The sequence below is a fragment of the Chenopodium album genome, chromosome 6, assembly GCF_948465745.1.
Source record: "Chenopodium album chromosome 6, dcCheAlbu1.1, whole genome shotgun sequence".
Taxonomy (NCBI): Eukaryota; Viridiplantae; Streptophyta; class Magnoliopsida; order Caryophyllales; family Amaranthaceae; genus Chenopodium; species Chenopodium album.
In genome coordinates this window covers 2,943,723-2,963,931 of record NC_137839.1, presented here as the reverse complement: position 1 = coordinate 2,963,931, position 20,209 = coordinate 2,943,723, and the positions used below count along the sequence as shown (strand labels likewise).

The following is a 20,209-nucleotide window of genomic DNA, read 5'->3' as shown; positions in this document are numbered from 1 at the left end:
TAGCTAGAGATTTTTTTTTTTTTTTTTTCTTTAACTCCATATTTAATAATTATCAAGAAATTCTATAATTTTCTTTTTTGAAATAAGAACACAAATGTATACTATGTGGTACATATTATTAATTTTTTTAATATTAATAATAATAGATTAAGTAACAGATTATCTGATCTAACACCACCTATCTTAGCTTGTTGAAAATATGAATAACATTTACATCTTAAGCATAATAATAATAATAGTACGAGCTCAAAATATGTCATTTAAATGTGACTAATACAAGTATAAAATCAGGATAAGATCCAACCCTTAAACAAAATTTCAATTAATCCTCATATTAAAGGAAAATTTAGAAAATAACACCACAAATTTCTCAAAACTTAGATTATAACACCACAAAATCTCTAATTTTTATTATAACACCACATAAAAACACAAAACTTTGATTTCACCACCACTTAACGAATTCTTGGATGGAATCCGTTAGTGGGGCTCACTTTCGACACGTGGCAATGCTATATTGGTTAAAAAAAATTATTTTTTTTAAAAAAAATAATTAAAAAAAAAAACTTATACCTAACCCAGCCATATTCCTCCACCGTACCGCCGGCAGCCCTATCCTCCGTCCCCGGCAACCGAACGTCCTCCACCACCGCCGAGACCCCATGCGTCACCGGTAGAACCACCCAGCAACCCCTCCCTTTCTCCTAATTCAAAAAACCGATCCTACCTCTTTTCCACTCCCCGAAAACCACCACATCAGCCACCTCCACCCCTAAATAATCAAAATCGACAAACCCTAAAACTATAATTGTTGATAATTGAATCTAGATTGCTTTCTTGAGTGCGCGAGGTTGCTAGGGAGGTGCGGTCCGGTGCGCGAGGTGGTTACGTGGGTCGGTGCAGTGAGCGAGGTGGTAGTGTGGGTCGATACAGTGCGCGATGTAGTTGCGGGGGATGCTTTGCTTTGGTGGGTTGATGCGGTGCGATAGGTGGTTGTGGGGGCTGGGTTGGTTTTCGGGGAGAAGGAAGGGGTTGATTCGCCGGTTTTTGTGGGGGCTGGGGGTGTTGGCGGCTGGGTTTGTGTTGTCGGCGGCTAGGATAGGTGGTGCCGCTGGTGGGGCTTGGTTAGGTTAGAGTTTAACGTTTTTTTTTTTGTTTTTTTTATTATTTTTTATTTTAAACCAATAGAGTATTGACATGTGTCATTTGAGGGCCCTACTAACGGTTTCCATCCAAAAAATCGTTAGTTGGTGGTGAAATCCATTTTTTGTGGTGTTATAATCAAAGTTTTTTTTTTTTGTTGGTGTTATAACCCATTTTTTACAAAATATATGGTGTTATTTTCTAAAAAAACCTCATATTAATACTAGTCAATTACTAGACATACAAAACCTATCCAAGCAAATTGACAATGCAAAATTCATTCTTTAAATATTTTTATACTGATGAACTGTTCTTCCACTTGTAACCATCTCAAATAAAATATGAGAATGCCACCTAAGAAAAATTAGCTCAAAAAATAGTCAAATATAAAAGTGTAATTCAAATCCCTTTGATCTAAAAAGGATCAAATGAGATCATACATTTATTAATTTTAATTCAAACTCTTTTTGCTCTATATGGATTGTAGAGAAAGTAATCTCTGAAAGTCAATTGTGTTATTGTCAAAAGAGAAGTTGATTCCCAACTTTTCATGCTTAAAACAAGTTTCCTTTTCAATGAAAACTATCATACTTTTTTAAGTTCAAAAGCTGTCCCATAATCTAAACATATGGATAGTAATTGCAATTTTGCAAATATTGTCAAAAGTTAAGGAAACATCCAAAGTCATGTTTGTTTAATCTTTTCCAAATCAATTTTTCACCCCTACATTTTCCCTCCTTTCATTTGAACACTATTTGTTTATCTCTCACAACCAAACAAACCATCAAAACAGCAACAAGACAGAAAATCCAAAGAGATAAAAATTAAATTAAATCAAAAGACAAAAAAAAAATAGTGTAAAAAAATGCAAATAAGATCACACAAATGAACCAAAAAAATGCTCATTGATAACAGTCAATAATCATCATCATAATAATAATAGTTAGTACAAGTACAATACAACACTAATCACTACTAAATCTCACCTTTTTAACATCCTAAAAATAAAATTGAAAACTTCTTTTGATTTTTTTTTTTAATGGGAGTAAATAGTTAAGAGCAATAAGAAAAAAGAGCATCCCAAATTTCAGTAAAAACTTCAACAATAACCCTATGATGATGAGGAGAATTAAGAGATAAAAAACAATGCAAAAGTTGCTCCAATTCTTTAGCTCCAAATATTTGCTTCTCAATTATCATTTCCACCATTGATGTTCTAAAATCATTGTAAGGATCACTTGAACTCTTCACCACTGCAAATGTATCCTTCACTTTCCCTTCCAATGGGACAACTCCAACCTCCTCTCCTTCCTCCTCCTTCACCATTGCTCTACTTTCTTTCCTCAACCTCGAACCCGGCTTTCGCCTTCGTGTTCGAGGCCGAGCCCTGATTAGACTTCTACTAGACTTGTTCAATGGATTATCAGAATCAGAAGATAGAGAAATTGATTTAGATGAAAAAGACACAGACTTTAAAGAAAATAAAGTCTCTGTTTCATCTTCTTCTCTTTCATCATCACTACTAAACCAATCACCAATGTCTGTCTCATTTGAAGAAGAGTAATATATTTTATCTGGATTTTCTTTTTTCTTCAAAAGGGTATTTTCATTTTTGTAAAATCCCTTATTCTTCTTCTTGTTTTTCTTTCTTTTCCCCTGTTTTTGTGAAAACAGGGGAGAAGCAGGGGATGCAGGAGGACAACGCCGGCCACCGGAATTTTCCACAGCCGGCGATAAAAGTGAGTATTTTCCGGCAATTTTCCGGCGAGGTAAAGGGTTTCCGGCAATGATACAATTCTCTCGAACCATCTGATCAAAAGTTTCAGGACATCTAGGCTTACAATACATCATTGAGGAAGATGATGAATGTGATTGTTTGGGTTTAATTACAGGGGAATGAAAAGGGTAATCATCATCTTCGTCTTCTTGAGGAACCTCCATTAATGGAGTTTGAAGAAAAATGGTGTTTTCAGGGGTAAAGATTGGAACTTTATGATCAACTACTTCAGAAAGATCTTGGGTTTTGCATGAAGAAGTAAAGATTCTAGGGATTTTTAGCTTGAATTTGTTCTCTTTCTCCATTTTTGGAAGATGAGAGAGAAAGTTGATGTTTTTTTTTGGGAAGGAGAGGGGTAGTGGATGGAGGATCTTTGTGGATTAAATAGGAGGAATTATGATTTAAGAAGTCAAAATTATTTTTATTTTATTTTTTTATTTTTTTGGGGTTTTGCCTCCATTTTTTATAAAATAAAATAAAAATTTTGGGGGGACGTGGAAATGTGGAATATGGTAATTGGAGGTGTAATTTGTTTGCTACTAATTGCCATTGGTTCATTCCCTCGAAATATAATAAAGAATAATTAAAAAAAATTGAGAGAAAAAAATAAAATTAGAATTGGTTCATTTTCTTTTTTAGTCGGTGCGGCTTCCATCACCATCCCAAATTAAATATTTCACAATTTTTTGTTTTGTTCTTTGTAATTTATTAATAGGGTTGATGGAGACCTAGTAATAGTATTGTTGTACTTTACTCTAATTATGTGTAGACAATTCTACTTATTTGAAATTATATCCAAAATGACAATGCATGTATTGCATTAATTGCCTTCAACTTATAATATAGGTACTTGACTAATTGTTCGTTGTTTTGAGGATATATATGGAGGTTACCATTACTTCATCCATATATCACAAAACATATGAGCATGTCTTTGGTAGAGTGCATAATTGGACTTGATCAGCATAACCCATATAGGTCGAGGTAATTTAAGAAAAGATCCTCAAAGTTATGATCATCTTGAATTTTGCTTGGTAATTGGGGAGGTTAGAATCAAATCTCTAACTTTTTTTATTAGGAGGTAGAAGTTAATTACCATCGAGATTAGATCTCACACAATTATCTTTCTCTAGATTGTTTTTAAGGCAAAAGTAATAAGTCTCATGTGTAAACTTTAAGGTAATGTAATTCACTAATGTATTTTTTTTGTCCAATTATTGTAGACAATCTTCTTTAAATGTTTATTTTGGTCAATATTTTAAGAGAAAAGTCACCAAATTCATTTAACTAAAATTCTAAATATTCAAATTTGTTAAAAAAAATAATAAATTGGACATGTATGTAATTTCCTTCATTACTTTATATTTATTTATTTGTTGATGGAATCCTTCAATTAATAGATTTTATAGGCTCTTGGGACCTGCTCTAATTTAATTGACTGAAAACAACTAAACTGAATGAATTGAATAAAACTAATTGGGGCTAAACTGAACTGAATAGAGTTAAAATTTATTTATGAGAGAAGGAAATTAGAAAGTAAATTGAATTGAATTGAACTGAACTGAATTGAAACTAAGCTGTACAGAACGGGCCTTGAACTTGGTTGTATTTTAGTACCTCTAATTCAATAATTCAAACGTTTCAATTTGAATTAATATTTTTTTTTTTTTTTTTTTTGACGGGACAATTTGAATTAATAGCTTTGTCTAACCTACTCAAGAATGTATGTCTTAAACCCCGGAATATAGCGGGTACCAACTTTATTTCCACTAATTTACACAAGTATTACCGTATTTGTCTTGTACTGCCTCTTCACAACCAATTATTAAATTCTGTTTTGTACCATTTATTAAAAAAATTCCAATATTCAACATGAATAGAATTAAGCTGTGAGATGTCAAAAAAAAAAAAAAAGAATTAGGGCTTGTTCACATTTACTTAATTTCAGTTCAGTTCAGCTTCAATCAGTTCAGTTAAGTTCAATTCAGCTCCAACCAGTTCAGTTCAATTCAGTTTAGCTCTTAATTTCCCTCTCTCATAAAATATTCATTTCAGCTCATTTCAGTTCAGTTCAGCTCAGCTCCAATCAGTTCAGTTCAGCTTAGTTCACTAAATGTAAACAGACCCTGTTGAGCTATGACCAAGAAAATAGTAGTATATAAGATTTGCCATAAACAACCAACAATCTTAAAGAGGTGCTACATTACATGCTACGTACTAAAGTGAGCTGAGTATTGGGAACCAGGTATTACGTTTAATGACATTCAAAATTTAAACTGTTTTAAACTTCTTTTAAAAAGATTTAACTACTCCTATATGAAGACCTATAACAACTACAATACGTATTCTATTACCTACAAATCTACAATTATAGGTTTTATATATTTTTAATTACTAAATGTACTACTAATTTGAGACTAAAGCATGTAGTATATGATGCACAGAGCATGTCTAGTTGGCCTCTAAAGGTCCGTGACATATTATTAATTTAATTTTTTGCTGTAATATCTTTGTATTAACATACATAACCCTACGTCTAATTGCTGTGAACTTTTACATTTTGAGATTATGATGGTAAACTGACATAAATAGGTCGAGACTAAGGCTTGTTCTTTTCAGCTTAATTTCAATTTAGTTCATTAAAATAGGCCCTAAATTAAATGTCACGCGTTGAAGAAGAATGATGGAGTACGATCAATGTTTTGTATATCAACAAATAACAATTGGTTTTAAGAGGTTATATTTGCATGGGGTCATCAAACTTTTTGTAGGCTTTTATTTGTGTGTAATCAATCACCTATTAAAATTTATGGAGTATTTTATTAATTTTATACGGAGTATAATATTATACATTTATACTATATTATAAATACGTGATTAAAGTTGACAGTGTATAATTATACTTGCATTGTAATTTAAAAAATAAAGTTAATCTGCACCCACATACAAGCACTACGAACTTTACGGAACTAAAATTTCTCTTGAGCCCGTGACTTATTTGACTAATTAAAAACTTTACACGGTCCTTATTGACTTAATATGTGATCATGATCATATAATATCATATGATTAGATAATCTTAATTCTTGATGAAATGCCGTAATATTAAAACAATATATAGTATGTTTAAATATTTTAATAGATATACTCGATCTAATCATTTTTTAAGTACGTATTAACGTGTGCAATATGTCATAGTTGTATGGGTTTTATCCAAACTTCTACGTTGATGCTTTCACATACAATGACAACTTAGAAGATGCTAAAATAAACAAAATACTCTTTAATTTTTGTGACTGAATTATTAAATTAATTACATCTTATTACAAATTGTATCTTAGCATGGGAAATATTTTTACAAAAATAATTAATAAATTTTATATATGTAGTCAAATCCATATGTATCACCTGTGACTTGTGACGTACTCTTTATCGAAAGGGCAAACTCGTGTGATTAGAAACATGAAAATTACAAAATTTTGATGCATAGCAGTTGTATACTAGTAGATAACAATCCAGGAGGTTGATTGGTTTCACCCCTGCAACTTATTTCTTAGACTGTAATTTTACCTCATATTCAAAGTGTAATATTATTCATTTATGCAATTTACGTACATTGATTCAAAATTGTTAAACCACAACAATCATCCATCTTTATAAAGCTATAAGTGATAGACAAAGTATACGTCATACTGAGAAAATGATTTTGAAACACCCATTATAAAGTACTTCGTCTACTGCTATTGTTATAAGAGGTGGACACACAAAGCAATATTATACGGAGTAAACAAAAAGAAATGATTGCATGCATGCTTGTGAAGTTGTGATGAACTATGATGTACAAGTTGACAAAACCAATCAAGCAAGGTATATACTTTCTTTTTATTAACTAGAATAATATTAATACTTCATATTATTATAGAGATATATAGTAAGTCCATTAAACACAGAATTTTGATTTTGCCCTAGTCAAGATCATCTAATTCTTTCCACACCTATAGTATTTTAAAAGGATTCTCTATTTCTTCAAGTCCATGTTCATGCCACTTTACATAAAGTTGCGTCTCAAAATTCCACTTAATTAACCAACTCAATTAGAAAAAGTGTAAAAATGTAGATTAATTTAGTCTACTATTATACAAAACATAGAATAAGACAAATGCAAACGGTTTCTTCCACCTTTTTTCCCCACCTATAATTTCTAGTAAAAGTTCAAAGTTTCAAGTTTCAAGTTTCAAATCAATCTTTTCAATATTGCCTGTCTTTCGATATATAGTATGTATTTCTTATATACGGAGTATATAGCGAGAGAAGAAATATAAAACTGTTTGTCTCACGAAGAGGGAGAAGTTAATTAATTAACATAATTAAACATATTCATGATACAAGTGAGTTCATTATATGGCTTTGTTATCATTTTATCAAAATATGCATGCATGCTCCATCTTCAATCAACATGGCTACACATATTACCTCCTAAAACTTAATTCGATTGCCATTGATACAATGGAGGCACATACGTACTACAAAGTTGATGATAAATAAATGATAGAGTATAAAACATATTCTTGGGCCTCAACCATCAATTTAAGCTTTTGGTTGATTTGGTCCTTTAACATACACAAATTGGTAACACAAGTCATTAACGAGGAAAAACCCATTATCCGACTAAAGGTCCAATTAGTACTTACTACAAAGGACTTTAAAGATCATAGAACAATTTAGCTCTTCTATTTTTTGGGGGGTATGATTAAAAAATTAATTAAGAAAAGTTTATTAGGTGTACTAATTAGTATCTCAAGAATAATTGAAAAGGTATTTAATAGACTAGCTCAACTATAAAAAAGATTAAGTCCTAGAGAGAATAAGACAAATACAAAGTGTTTAATCTCTACCTTTTCCCAACTACGTAAGTATATATTTTTGATAAATTTTCAAAATTTCAAGTTTCAAGTTTCAAATCAATCTTTTTAGTTTATACTAATTAAACAAATAAATTGACTCAAATTTGTCAATTAGCTAATGTCTAAACGAAATATCACAAATATTAGAAGACAAAAAAGTTGAGGCCCAAAAACCAGAACCCCTGCCCACTTTCACATTCCCAACAAAATGGGCCGCGCACAACCCGCCCAAATATCGCTCAAGTGAGGGTGGGCCCAAAATTCAAGGGAAGAGGCCCTAATATTTCGAAGCATCCCAAAGTCTTAGAACTTTCCAAAAGCTAACCAACAAAATACTACTAAGTCAGTTAGTTTTCAGTAGCTTTAAAGTCTAAAATACCAACAAATAGCTAAAATACATTTCATAATTTTGACAAAATTCTATGATTTCAAACTTTTACATGTATTTTTTGTACATAAAATTGACAAAATGAAGCCCATGACTTACAAGAGTTACAAGTCTTACAACCTCCCATTTAGATTTCTTTACCTTTTAATGATTTGACTCTATGTTTTGGTATGTGTTGTATGCATTATATCTTAGGTTGGGACCAATTTTATTAGCCATGATAAGAAAAATAAGCTTTTGGAATTAGGTTCCCTTCATATTCAAATATACAAGATCGTATATAAATAATCGATTTACTTAGAATAACTATAATCGATTTATCAAAGTTACTTATTAGTCTATTATCCGAGAAAAGTAACATAGTATAAGTACAATTTATTAATGATGTTACAATCTTCCATACAACGAATACATTCTTTCATAAAGATTTAACCTAAAATTTTGTATAAGTATATATGAAGTACTACCAAAGATTCATATATTTTATGATGAGTTGTTTTTTGCTGTGTCGTAGTTCCCACTTATATTATTGAAGTACTCAACAAAATTATTAAGGAAAGCAAATGAAGGGTATGGGAGTAATCGGAGTACTAAACTTTGTGTGTGTCCTTTTGGCGGTAGGAGTCTTCTTTTCAAAGTTTTCATGTGAGGTTGTCTTGAGTTATGGCATTTTGCTCAACCATATTACTTGTTAAATATTAGGTGAGTACTACATGAGAGTTTTTAAATTGGTCTTGCTGCTTACGCCTAAGAAACTTGCACATGAATCTAATAGCTTTAAAATATACATAGTCTATATAGGCTAGTGGTGGATCTTGATCGAAAATATTGAAGGGGTTTATTTGAACTTTAGTTCTAACCTCTTTCCGTCTAATCATTATTCCACTACTAAAATAAGGTCATTTGAGTTTAGTTATTACATCGGCCTAAGATGTTGGTTAGTACAATACAAGTATTATATGATACAAAAAAGATGAAAAGCTCACGGTTAATTAATCTCTTGATCTTCCAATCTAATACAAATTATTATTGTTGATAATACCCGACTCGACACGACATGATATGACATGACACAATAAAATGACAAGAACTGAAATTCAAATCAAGACCACATGAGCACAAATCAACCGAATTGAATATATCACTTAAAAAGAGAGTGGTCGAAATTTCAAGGGATGGGTTGTAGTGTTCTACTAACCTTTTATCGACAACACTGATGAAGCAAAAGCAATGATTAAAATTTGCTTGTGTTTCTGCGGGTAAATGCCATGCTTCGTACGTACTTGGAATTTGGCAACTTAAGACTTGCATAATTCTGCCTTTGTTTTGTACTTGTGCATCATTACTTGTACGTGAATCACATCATTGTGAATTTGAAACAGGAAACATCCAATTTACATAATTCCGAAAGAGTTATATTGCACCATCTTAGGTCGACGATCTCTTATCCTCAGCATATTTTCAAATAAACACGTCATTTTCAAAGCCTAATGATGTAACTACACTGTATATACATACTTCGTATAACTCCTATTTCTCTTACAAATTCAATTTATATCATGCATCTAGAATAAAGGTTTCATATTCTCAATTATGTTTGCCATGATAGACGTGTATTATGTGGCACATGTAATGCTTGCGCAAGTTTTAATGTATGTGTACATAGATTTGAAAGTAATTTTTTTTCTTGCTTACGTGATGTGGAGAACTTGGAGTAGACAGTAGTTTAAGTGTGCAAAAGGCCGACAGAAGACACTACATGGTGTTTGCAACACACGCACCCACCTGATGGCTCGGAACCCTGGAGCATCATGGTTCTAGGTACAAAGGCAGAAAACCTATCAAAAGCAAAGATTTACAAACCAAGACATAATCACCTGATAAGATGATGGAAGAACTTCAGAAAGCATGTTAAGCTTGCCTACATCAAGTGGAGACCATAACTAGTAAGATTGATGACAAAAGACCTTTTCCTTTACTACTGTATTTAGCTCTCATGGGGTATAGTCATTTACCGAAAGATGGTTGGGGTTATGTTAGCCATGAAAGAGAACACGGTTGTAAATTATGGATAACAGCAGCAGAAAATGTAATAAACAAGACGGACAGAGGAAATGAAGAATTAGTTTTAAAATTCTAGAGACTAAACAAAGCGCCATCAAGTAATAGAAAGAATGTATATATACAATTGGCGACATCACACCAATAACACAAACATAAAGATTCATAAAGGGAGTTTCTCAGGGAAACTACCACCCAAGAAATATATAACCTGCACAATAACAAACACAACATACTTCACAACAGCAACTTCTTATGTTCATGTGAGAAAGGAAAAGTGAGAAATTGTGAACCTAAAAAGTACAGCCATACTTGTTCATCAACATCAGAAATGTAACCGTTTACAAAGCGTAGCCTCAATCTCAGCTGGGCAGTAAGGGCACTTGAAGGTCTTGGTACTGCTCTTCGAGAGTTTTGTGATTGATTGCTTGCAAAGAACATGCCCACAAGACATCAGCATTGGCGGGTTCTCCTCAGTTGCTTGATCCCGAGTTACAGGGCACACAAATATAGTGTGGAATTGAAATTCTTTATCTAACTCAATTGGAACAGGTAGCTGCTTCATAGATTGCCATTCCTGTTTCTTACTTGTCATCACATTCATCAGTTTAAGAAGGGTAGGAATCCCTTGAACTCCAGCTGCTACACTAACACTCAAGGGACTCTCAAAAGATTGTCCCAGGAGATTACAGAATTGCCTTGTAAATTCTTCACCCAACTTTTCCCAGTTGATAGGAGCAAGAAGATCAGAATAGGGGGAGGAGTCGAGTTTACCAGCCCATAAAAGACATGCCATCAGCTTCTGGATTTCAGCCATATGGGAGGAAGCGAAAGGAGATAGAAAAGTTCTGGCATATTTTAGGGCATCATCTCTACCCTGATTCTGCAGAATTTCAACATACTGTAGCCTATGGAGCTTAAGCTCAAGATCTGATCCATTTTGCTTGAGTATCTCGCGGTTAGCAGATGCCCATTTAAGGGCTGGTTCCAAATTATGTGACTTCATGGCTTGTTGGATATGGTACATCTCAATAAAAGGAGATTTTAAGGCAGTTGCTTCATGCTCCCCAGCTTCATTGGCAAAGCAGTCTCCCACTTCAAAAAGGCCTTCCCTGTACAGATGACTGGCTATGATCTGATTAACTGTATGGCTATTGAAATCAACGTTTCTGTATGCTTTAGATATATCAGGGTTGAAAGATTTTTCGAGCTGCTTTGGGTACTTGCTTAATGGTCCATTCAGCTCTTTTTGGCTGGATTCTAGTTGGGCGCGTTGAGCAATCTCCTTCAACTTGGTCTTGAGATCAGCAATTATGGCTTTATGATCTGAGCATGAAGTACTAGCATCAGCTGATTGTAGTTTAATTAAAGCCTGCTCAATTTCCTGGCCTATCTGTTCTACTGCTTCATGGCATTTGGAGGAACACATCTTTTGTTTTTTTGTAACATGGTCAAATGCATCTTTCACACCCTTCAGCTCCATTTTGTTGATCTTAAATTAATTTTCTAAATGGATCTGTGAAACACAAACAAAGCAGATTAAACACATAAAAAGATGTAGAAATTGGCATAGGAGAACAGCAGTTACAATAATTTACGTAGCAGACAAAGTCACATCTTCAATGAAAGAAACATTACATTTTAAAGAGCAGGGAGAGAAATTTATAAAGTAAAGTATCAGTATATGGCAGGAGCACCAAGATAGCATATACAAAGTATATCCATCTCAGGAAAATAAAAAAAAAAATTCATTACATAGCACTCAAAAAATAAAGTAGCTACAAGCCATTTGATAAGAGAAGATTTGATCACATGTTAGGATAGGCAATTCAGATAACAGAGAGAAATTTTATGAAAATGACACAGCCTTATAAATGCACAAAACAAAAGGACAGTGTCATTAATAGGCTGCAAAGAACAGTTCCCATATAGTTCAGTCTTCAAATGTCATATCCCTCATCCAGTGTTTCTTGGTAATCAATGACTTCTCTTTAATTGATTATCATCTGAAAAATAGGAAGCTCATACATCAACTGATCTACCGAATCCTCCCTATGTCTCGATCGAGCTAGTGTAGCAAAATATTTGGTCAAGAAATACTCTGGAATTATTGATCCAATCTGTTTTGGAGTCTGAACCAACTATCTAGACTAAAATTAACTTCTTCCCCATGCAAAATAGTAGTGTAACCATGAATGTCACATTGCAATCCAAAAATCTAAAAGCTTATGCATGATGGGTTGTCCCAAGCAATTTGGGCTAAAAGTCTCCATGTGTGTGGGAAGAGTTAGGAATGTAAATCGCCGTTGATTCATGGCCATAACAATCAACTGAAGCATTGAAAAGAACAAGGGATGTGCATCTTGTACTTGTCTTTAAATTGTTGTCAATGGCCTCTTGTAGCATTTATGAAACTTTCAGCTACCTATATTCTCAACTAGTGAATCCCTATCGCCTAGGTACGCCTTGAGCCTTTGGTATCCAAAATGGTCTAGAGTCATGTATGATCCACCATTTATCACAAACTTAGGTTACCTCAGAGGCTACTATGGGGATTAAGAACCTTGAAGTTGATATATAGTTGGAATTTCTTTTGACTAATCAATCATAGGTCACACAATCAGAGGCTCAGAGCACCATAAATTCGCCACATCCTAGATTTTCTAATTATTACTGTGGTTTCCCAAGCTAACAAATGGCCAACTGTTAGTGGAAAACCATCACGCAGATAGTATATTGGTAAACTGAGAATTGTATGAAGCTAGAGAAGGGTGTTTACCAGTGAAGGACCTTCTGGTTATCAGTAACTATTTTTAACCCTAGCATAGAAGTATGATACAACACTCTAAATAAGCTCTCTATATCAGATGCATAAATGACACTAAAATTGATCTTGCGCCTCTAAAACTATCCAATGTGTTACACAATAACTATTGTTTGCATGAAACTACAAACCTCTTAAATATAAATCAAATTGGTATATATGGTGTTAATCTCTAAAAAACCCAAGTCCCAACCTCCATTCATATACCAAGGATATAATTCACAAATTATCTAAATTCAGAAATTAAAGAGAAATATAGAATTATAGAATTATGACCGAGAAAGGCGAGATATTCATCAAAATTACCCCACAGGCCAGTGCAAGATACATCATATTGGCTGGTATTAATCCATAGAGGATGTATCACTACTGCAAGTTGGGGTAGGGGGCTTCAGATAAAAGCCTACAAATAAGTATATTAGAGAAACAAAATCAATTGTGAGCTCGAGGAAAGAGGTTGACATGGTTTGGACAATGCAAAAAGTGGAAACAGCAGTGGAGAAAGATTTATGATACTGTGTTACAGATGAACAAGAAAATAAAAAATACATATAATAAGTCCCCGATGGGGTCTTTCAATTAAAAAAACTTTAGGTATCCAAAAAACCTTGGACTTACATAAGAAACATAACTATCCACGATGAGGAGAACTAATGTTTATATACAATCCTATGGGACTTACGAAAAAAAATAGAAACTAAAACTAGACAGTAAACACTGTTGTAACATCCTGCAAAGTTGGAGTATTATTTCTTTCTCAAAAGCTCCACAAATTCCAGCTCTAGACTTCTAATAAAGTTAAAGAGAAAGAAGAAACCTTAGACAAGAAGAATAAGTGTGGTGAAAAAAAAGTGAGGTAAGCAACACCATGCCCAAGAAGCACACTTATAATCCTAGGTCCGAAGAGAACGCTTTGAATATTTAGAATATCGTAAAATCATACCACTGCAACTCTCGGCTTTTAATGAAGCCAACTATGACATAAAAAAGTCACCTAACTAAACAAAAGATACTGTGAGAGAGAAGATGAACCAACTCAATAGAGGGTATGTGTAAATGATACCTGAAACACAATTTTCCAAACCTAGGAAAGAAGAGAGTCTCATATAGCTGATTGTCATACACAAGAATGAGTAACATGAATAGAATCTTAACCACATACAAGCGAAGTCAATAAAAAAAAATATGCAATTAAAAAACCAGATAAATAAAAAGCCATGAGGTAACTTCATAGGCACTACATATTTTCCGAAAAAGAAAATTGTTAATCTCTTCTCCTTGAATCTCAATAGACTGATGACATTTATATAGAAACACCACATATATGAAATCAAATTGTTCACATCTGTCTATTTCCAAAGTTGCTGAAAGTTATTTGCCAAAATATTTTACTTCTGTTTAAGATAGACCAATAAGTGACATAAAACGCGTCAAAGTATTCAATCAATAGATGGTTTATGAATCAAGTATTTCAAAGAACAAACTCTAAAATTCAACCATTAAGAACACATTAATTTTACACAATCCCACATCCATCAATCCACACAAAACTATGAAAAAGAGAGCGTCATGAGACATGTTGAAGAATGGTGTGGGGAGGTAATAAAATCATCATCATCATCATCCAGTATACACATGAATACATGCATATATTTTTGCGTTTTCAGTTGCAACAAGTAAATTGATACAGAGAATAGAGAGAGAGAAAAAAAAATGCCAAAACAAAGCATGCAACTTCTTAGCTATTTATAAAACAGAAAATTTTATTCACTTAATTGGTACATCAAAGAATATTCTTGTGCAAAGTAAAATACAACAATATCATCATCAATGCTATTGTTCTACTCCCTCAAAGATGATTTCCACCACCCCTACCACGAAATCACTCTTCATAATAATTAATTAATTCCCAAGTTCTCCCTGCCATTCAATTAAAGTAGGGGTGTTTTGAAAAATCCGATTGCAGATCATTACTATTCTCGGATAGTCAAACAACCCTAAATAGTAAGTTTAAATACAAGCAGACCAAAAGGAGTATCGCCGAAACTCCAAATACTGCCAAATCAGAATCTTTATCAAATACCAGAAAGTTAAGCCACAAATTCAACCCCCCCCCCCCCCCCCCCCCCCCCAAAATGCAATCAGTGAGCCAATACACATTCCATATGTCTAATATTCACACACAGTGACACAACCAACGATTAATTGCTAAAATCTACAGCCATCCAACCAAGAAAACTATCGAAAAGGTGCGAAAATACCGACAATCACTACATCTCCCCCTTAGAAATCTTCAAAAGCAGCAAACTTGAATTCCTCTATGTGATTAAGCTACTAATCAGACAAAAGGTCAATTCACCTAATCCACCTCATCTTTAATCCGCAACTCAAAATCAATCAACAAGTGGAGTAACAAGCTAGGCATAATAAGATTAATAACCAAATGAATAATTTACAATACTCAATTACCCAAACAAGAATTGATTATTAAACAGCTCATAAAAGCTACATAATTCTATAAAATTGAAGTAAAAAGAATCAAATAATGAATTGAAATAGAAACATGGAAGAAATCCTAACAAAGCCCCAACAAAATTAAACCAAAAATACCCATTTCCTGACAATTCAGAACCCATAAATACCCAGATAAAAAGAATCACCATGAAATTAGAGCAGATCCAAGAACAAGAGGAAACAAGAGAAAGAGAGAATTGGAATGAGAATAGAGAAAAAGAACTGACCTTGATAATGGGGAGAAAGGGGGTATGGTGGGTAAATGATGTCTGAGATTGGATTTGGTGGGGAGGAGTCAAATATGAGCAAGGGTTTCTTGCTTCTTCTCTTCTTCTGGATTATCACTGATACACAAACAAATAATGCTTTCTCATTTTCGTACAACATCAGGAATCAGGGCATTTATTTATTTATTTTACTGAGCATTTTTAACAGTGTGTCTTATGTGCGTCTGGTCATATTATATGGCCGCTTGGCCACATCACATTATTTTTTTGTATTGTTTTTTTACACTCGTTGTGGAGAGATCTTGGGTACATATTATATTAGGTCTATGAGCAACTGAGCATCATAGCAATATTTGTGTATCATTAGGGGTAAGTAAATCCCCTATTACCAAGCAAATGTAGTTGATGTGGCTCGGATTCATAACGTTAAAGTTACAAGGTAAGTTTTCCATCAATAACAAGTAAAAAACTTTGATGTTACACTTTAGTGAGTTTCCTCAGTTTTGAAGTACATGTTAACAACTTCTGCATTTTCTTGGTGACATCTTAAAATACACCTACAACTCTACAAGTGTTTGGTTCACCTAAATCAATAAACTAAGAAATAGGTGATAGGATTCGAACTCATAATCAACATCTGAGTATAAGGAAATATTAAGGGAATCCTCTACTCACAAACAAATATAGGTAATAAGGTTCTAACTTATAACCTCAAGGTCATAAAATGAGTTCCCACTATAGTATATTAGTTTAAGGCATTTAGTTTAACTACGATACTATTTGACCAATGTGTGTAAGTGTGTAACTATTTTTAAAGTACTACTCCTTCTGTCCCTAAATTTTTGCCCCATTGCAAAAATTGCAAAATTTTAGGTTAACTTTTATAAACTTTGACCATAAAATACTCTTAATTTATAAGTGATAATATAGTCCTATAAAATGTTGTTTGATACGCCTCATTTTACATTTTATTGGTATTTAGTTTTTATAATTTTTATACGTATGGAAATGGAGATATAACCGTTTTAAAACGCTTGTTGAAAATCGCAAAAAGTCATGGGCCAAAAAATTAAGGACGGAGGGAGTAGTCTTTAGTTTTCGCGCCTCTTAGTGTCTGCTGAAGTACTTATGTTCTGTTCTCCAACTTACTTGACTCACTGAGTCACTGCTCTCTCTCCAGTCGCCCTCTTCAGCTTTCTAGTGTCACTTTAGAAAAAAGGTACAATTTTGTTCTTCTCAAAACTATAGCTTATATGCTCTAATTACAATCTTGTTTACTTTGTGTTTCTCCTTGATCGTCTACTTTGTCGTTATAATTTTGTAGAATTATGCAATTTATATTTGCTAAATTTCTGAAATTTTGGAGGTTATCTTGTTCTAGGGTTTTGCAATTTTATTCCAATTTTCTATTTTTCACTTTGTTATGGATGTTTACTTTGATTAAATATGATTTTAAAGCCCAATTATGATATTATTTGTTTCGGATGAAACAATGGGACCTTGCCGAAGATCCGATGAAGTGGATGAAGACTTGTCCGGTCCAATAGATGCTGGGCCGAAGGTTTCCTGCACAGCAAGACACACGTAAACTGGCCTCGGGGGTGGATCCGAGGAAGACCCCTCCGATGCCGAAGTCAAACAGTGTATTTAGGGAGGAAGCTATGCAAGAGATTTAATGCTTGAGGCTTTTGTGTATATGACATAAATGAATGAATTGAAGGCTTTTATACCTTTGCATATGAGGAGAGGAGAGCAATTGGGCCCTTAAATAATCATGGGCTGACCATAACAATTTGGACCAAATGACTCACGACTGACTTGGCTTGATTGGAGGATTGGGCCTTGACCTTGGAACATTGGATCATTTAATGATTAGGCCCAATTGGATAAATTGGACCCAAACAACTTGCCCCCAGACCCGATTTGGAAGGATGACGGGTCGGGTTTGAATCCAATAAAAATGGAGGGAAGTAAATGATTTAATTGAATCCAAAGATTTAAATTTTTAAACAGATATTAATTAAATAACTGTAATTTGGATAATTAATGGGAAGTGGAGTGAATGATGGGCGGTTAATCAAGTAAGAAAGTGTTTAACGGCTAATTAAGGAGGCATTTAAGAGAAATTTGAACTTTTCGACCTTTGGGATTCTCCTTCCTGGAATTATAAGGTCTGATTCGAATTTTCGCCTCGCTTCTTCGCCAACTTACACTCGAATTCTCGCATAAACCCATTTTCGCTTCGAATTTCTAGCGCAATATCCCCGAATCCGAGTTCGACACTCAAATCCGTCGCTCCCACTGACTTGACCGGCGCATTCCGGCCTATTTGAAGGTAAATTTCTTCGAGTTCTTTTGATTTTCTTGCCTTTTTGAGAGAATTTCTTCTTCTCCCTACTTTTCTTCTTCGAATTTGGTTATGGCTCGAGGAAGAGGGCGTCAACCGGGTCGACGGGGCCAGGCTGGGGATCCCCGTGACCGCGCCGATATTTGGAACGGGGAACAAGTCGGGGAAGACCCAGAAAGGGGAATTCCAGCCGTTCCTTTAAATGTCGCGCCGCCTCAGCAAGACGCCGGGGCCGGCAAGGCGGGGCAACCTGAGCAGAGAGAACGGGCTGGGTAGGCTGAAGATTTGCCCCCTGTGCTCTGGGAATTGCTCCCTGGGCATGCCGAATGGCAAGACGCCGAGGCTCAGGACGCCATGGTGAGAAATGCCCCTTACTCGTGGTGGGTTCGGCATGCCGAAACCTACCGGTTCGCCGAGCAAATAGAGTTGCACTATGGCATTTTCGAAGAGGATGGGTATTGGTGCCGAATGCCTTCGCCGACCGACAGGATTCACCGTCCCCCTCCTGGATATATAGGGGTGTACACTCGGCAATTACAATATGGGCTTCGGTTCCCTTTGGATCCCTTCGTCAGGGATATTTTAATAAAGTATAGGATTTCCCTGTGCCAATTAACACCCATTAGTATTCGGCGGATGATGAATTATCTCTGGGTGTGCCGGTTTTTTGCTGTTGAGCCGAATTTGCACTGCTTCCAAAGGATGCATCAGCTGGTGCAGAACATCCAGAGCGTGTATGGCCAACACGGGTCTTCAGGCTGGTGGCGAATAGAGAGCCGCCCCCAATATCTGACTATGTGGCCGAACGATTCTTCGGATAAGGATTGGAGAGGTCAATGGGTCTGGGTGAGAGTTCCCGCTGATCCGGAGCACCCTTATTTTTTTGGAGCTCCCCGATATCTCTCCAGGCCTGATCCGAACATGCAGGATCTGGGCCCTGAGGACCCTGATGCCGCTCGTCACCCCAGCTACGAGCAAATGAGCTTCTTCGGGAAGCAGAATAACCCTGGGGGAGTTGGCCGAATGAGATTTCTCCCGGTCAGATGGCTTCCGGATAACCATTACGTCTTCCAAGAGAAGATGTTGGCGGTTGTCGGCCTCAGCCGAAAGTACAGGGATGGTAAGTATGTTCGGCTGGGGCCGAGGACTTTGACTTGTTTAATTTTCTGCTTATTTTTTATGCTTATTCCCTCAGTCTAACCTTCGTCTGTTCTTTTCAGAACTGAGCGAGGCTACTTCGGGTATTGACTATAATCGGCTTGGGGTGAACGCCGAACGAGTCATTCTAGATCGGGCTCCGGCGATCACGGCTCCGAAGAACCGCCCGTTGCATCTGCACGAAACGGGCCTTCAGATTGAGGCTGCCGCCGATTACACCAAGCAGAAACCTTAGTGGGAGAAGCGAGATCCCCTCAGGCCTTTATTACCCGAGGAAGCACAGTCTGCTCAGACAGCTGAGGACGTGTCCCGAGCAATCGAATCCTTGGAAGGAGGTGTTGGGACATCTGGTGCCGCTGAGAGGGATATCCCTGCAACTAGAGCTCAGCCGAGGGTTCCGGTAAGTTCCTGACTTGCTCATTTTTTTTTTTTACTCACACTTTGCTGCCCCCCCTTTCTGCAGTCTGAGGAAGGGAGCGGAAGGAGAGAAGGGAAAGCTCCTGCTCGTTCTGAGGATCCATCTTCGTCAGAATCTGAAGAAATGGACGAGCAGCCCTTAGCAAAGAGGAGGAGGAGGTTAGCCGTGCTGGGGCCTCGTCAGTTTCAGACGGGGATGAGGCCTACCGGGGGCATCCAAATAAGGGAGCCTGATGAAGGTAGACGCTCGCCGAGGGTTCCCCCTCCGCCGGAAGCTCCGCGTCCTCAAACCCCCCCTCCACCTCCCGAAACTCAAGAGATGGAGGTGGACCAACGAACTCCTGATCCGAAGGGGGGGGGGGTTCAGGGACGCCCTGCTGAAGACTCTGAGAAACCAATCGCTGAAGGTTTCTCAGAAGATATTGATAGGGAGGTTGACGCTCTACTTC

General features: G+C 35.7%; 2 protein-coding genes across 2 annotated transcripts; both read right to left on the bottom strand.

Moving 5' to 3' along the window:
* Positions 1-2,029: 2,029 nt before the first annotated feature.
* On the bottom strand, positions 2,030-3,225 carry LOC145634275 (uncharacterized). The gene has a single exon (XM_081685697.1). The coding sequence runs from the start codon at positions 3,223-3,225 to the stop codon at positions 2,197-2,199; it is 1,029 nt and encodes a 342-aa protein (XP_081541823.1). The 3' UTR covers positions 2,030-2,196.
* Positions 3,226-10,356: 7,131 nt separating this feature from the next.
* On the bottom strand, positions 10,357-15,984 carry LOC145634274 (protein RMD5 homolog). Its single transcript, XM_081685696.1, has 2 exons — positions 15,839-15,984; positions 10,357-11,789 (listed from the first exon to the last, which is right to left on the bottom strand). Exon 2 carries the CDS (start codon positions 11,754-11,756, stop codon positions 10,599-10,601), a length of 1,158 nt encoding a protein of 385 aa, XP_081541822.1. The 5' UTR covers positions 11,757-11,789; positions 15,839-15,984; the 3' UTR covers positions 10,357-10,598.
* Positions 15,985-20,209: the final 4,225 nt, after the last annotated feature.

Excerpts from the sequence above, each read along its gene's own strand:
- LOC145634275 (XM_081685697.1), bottom strand. The coding sequence starts at position 3,225 with ATGGAGAAAGAGAACAAATTCAAGCTAAAAATCCCTAGAATCTTTACT.
- LOC145634274 (XM_081685696.1), bottom strand. The coding sequence starts at position 11,756 with ATGGAGCTGAAGGGTGTGAAAGATGCATTTGACCATGTTACAAAAAAA.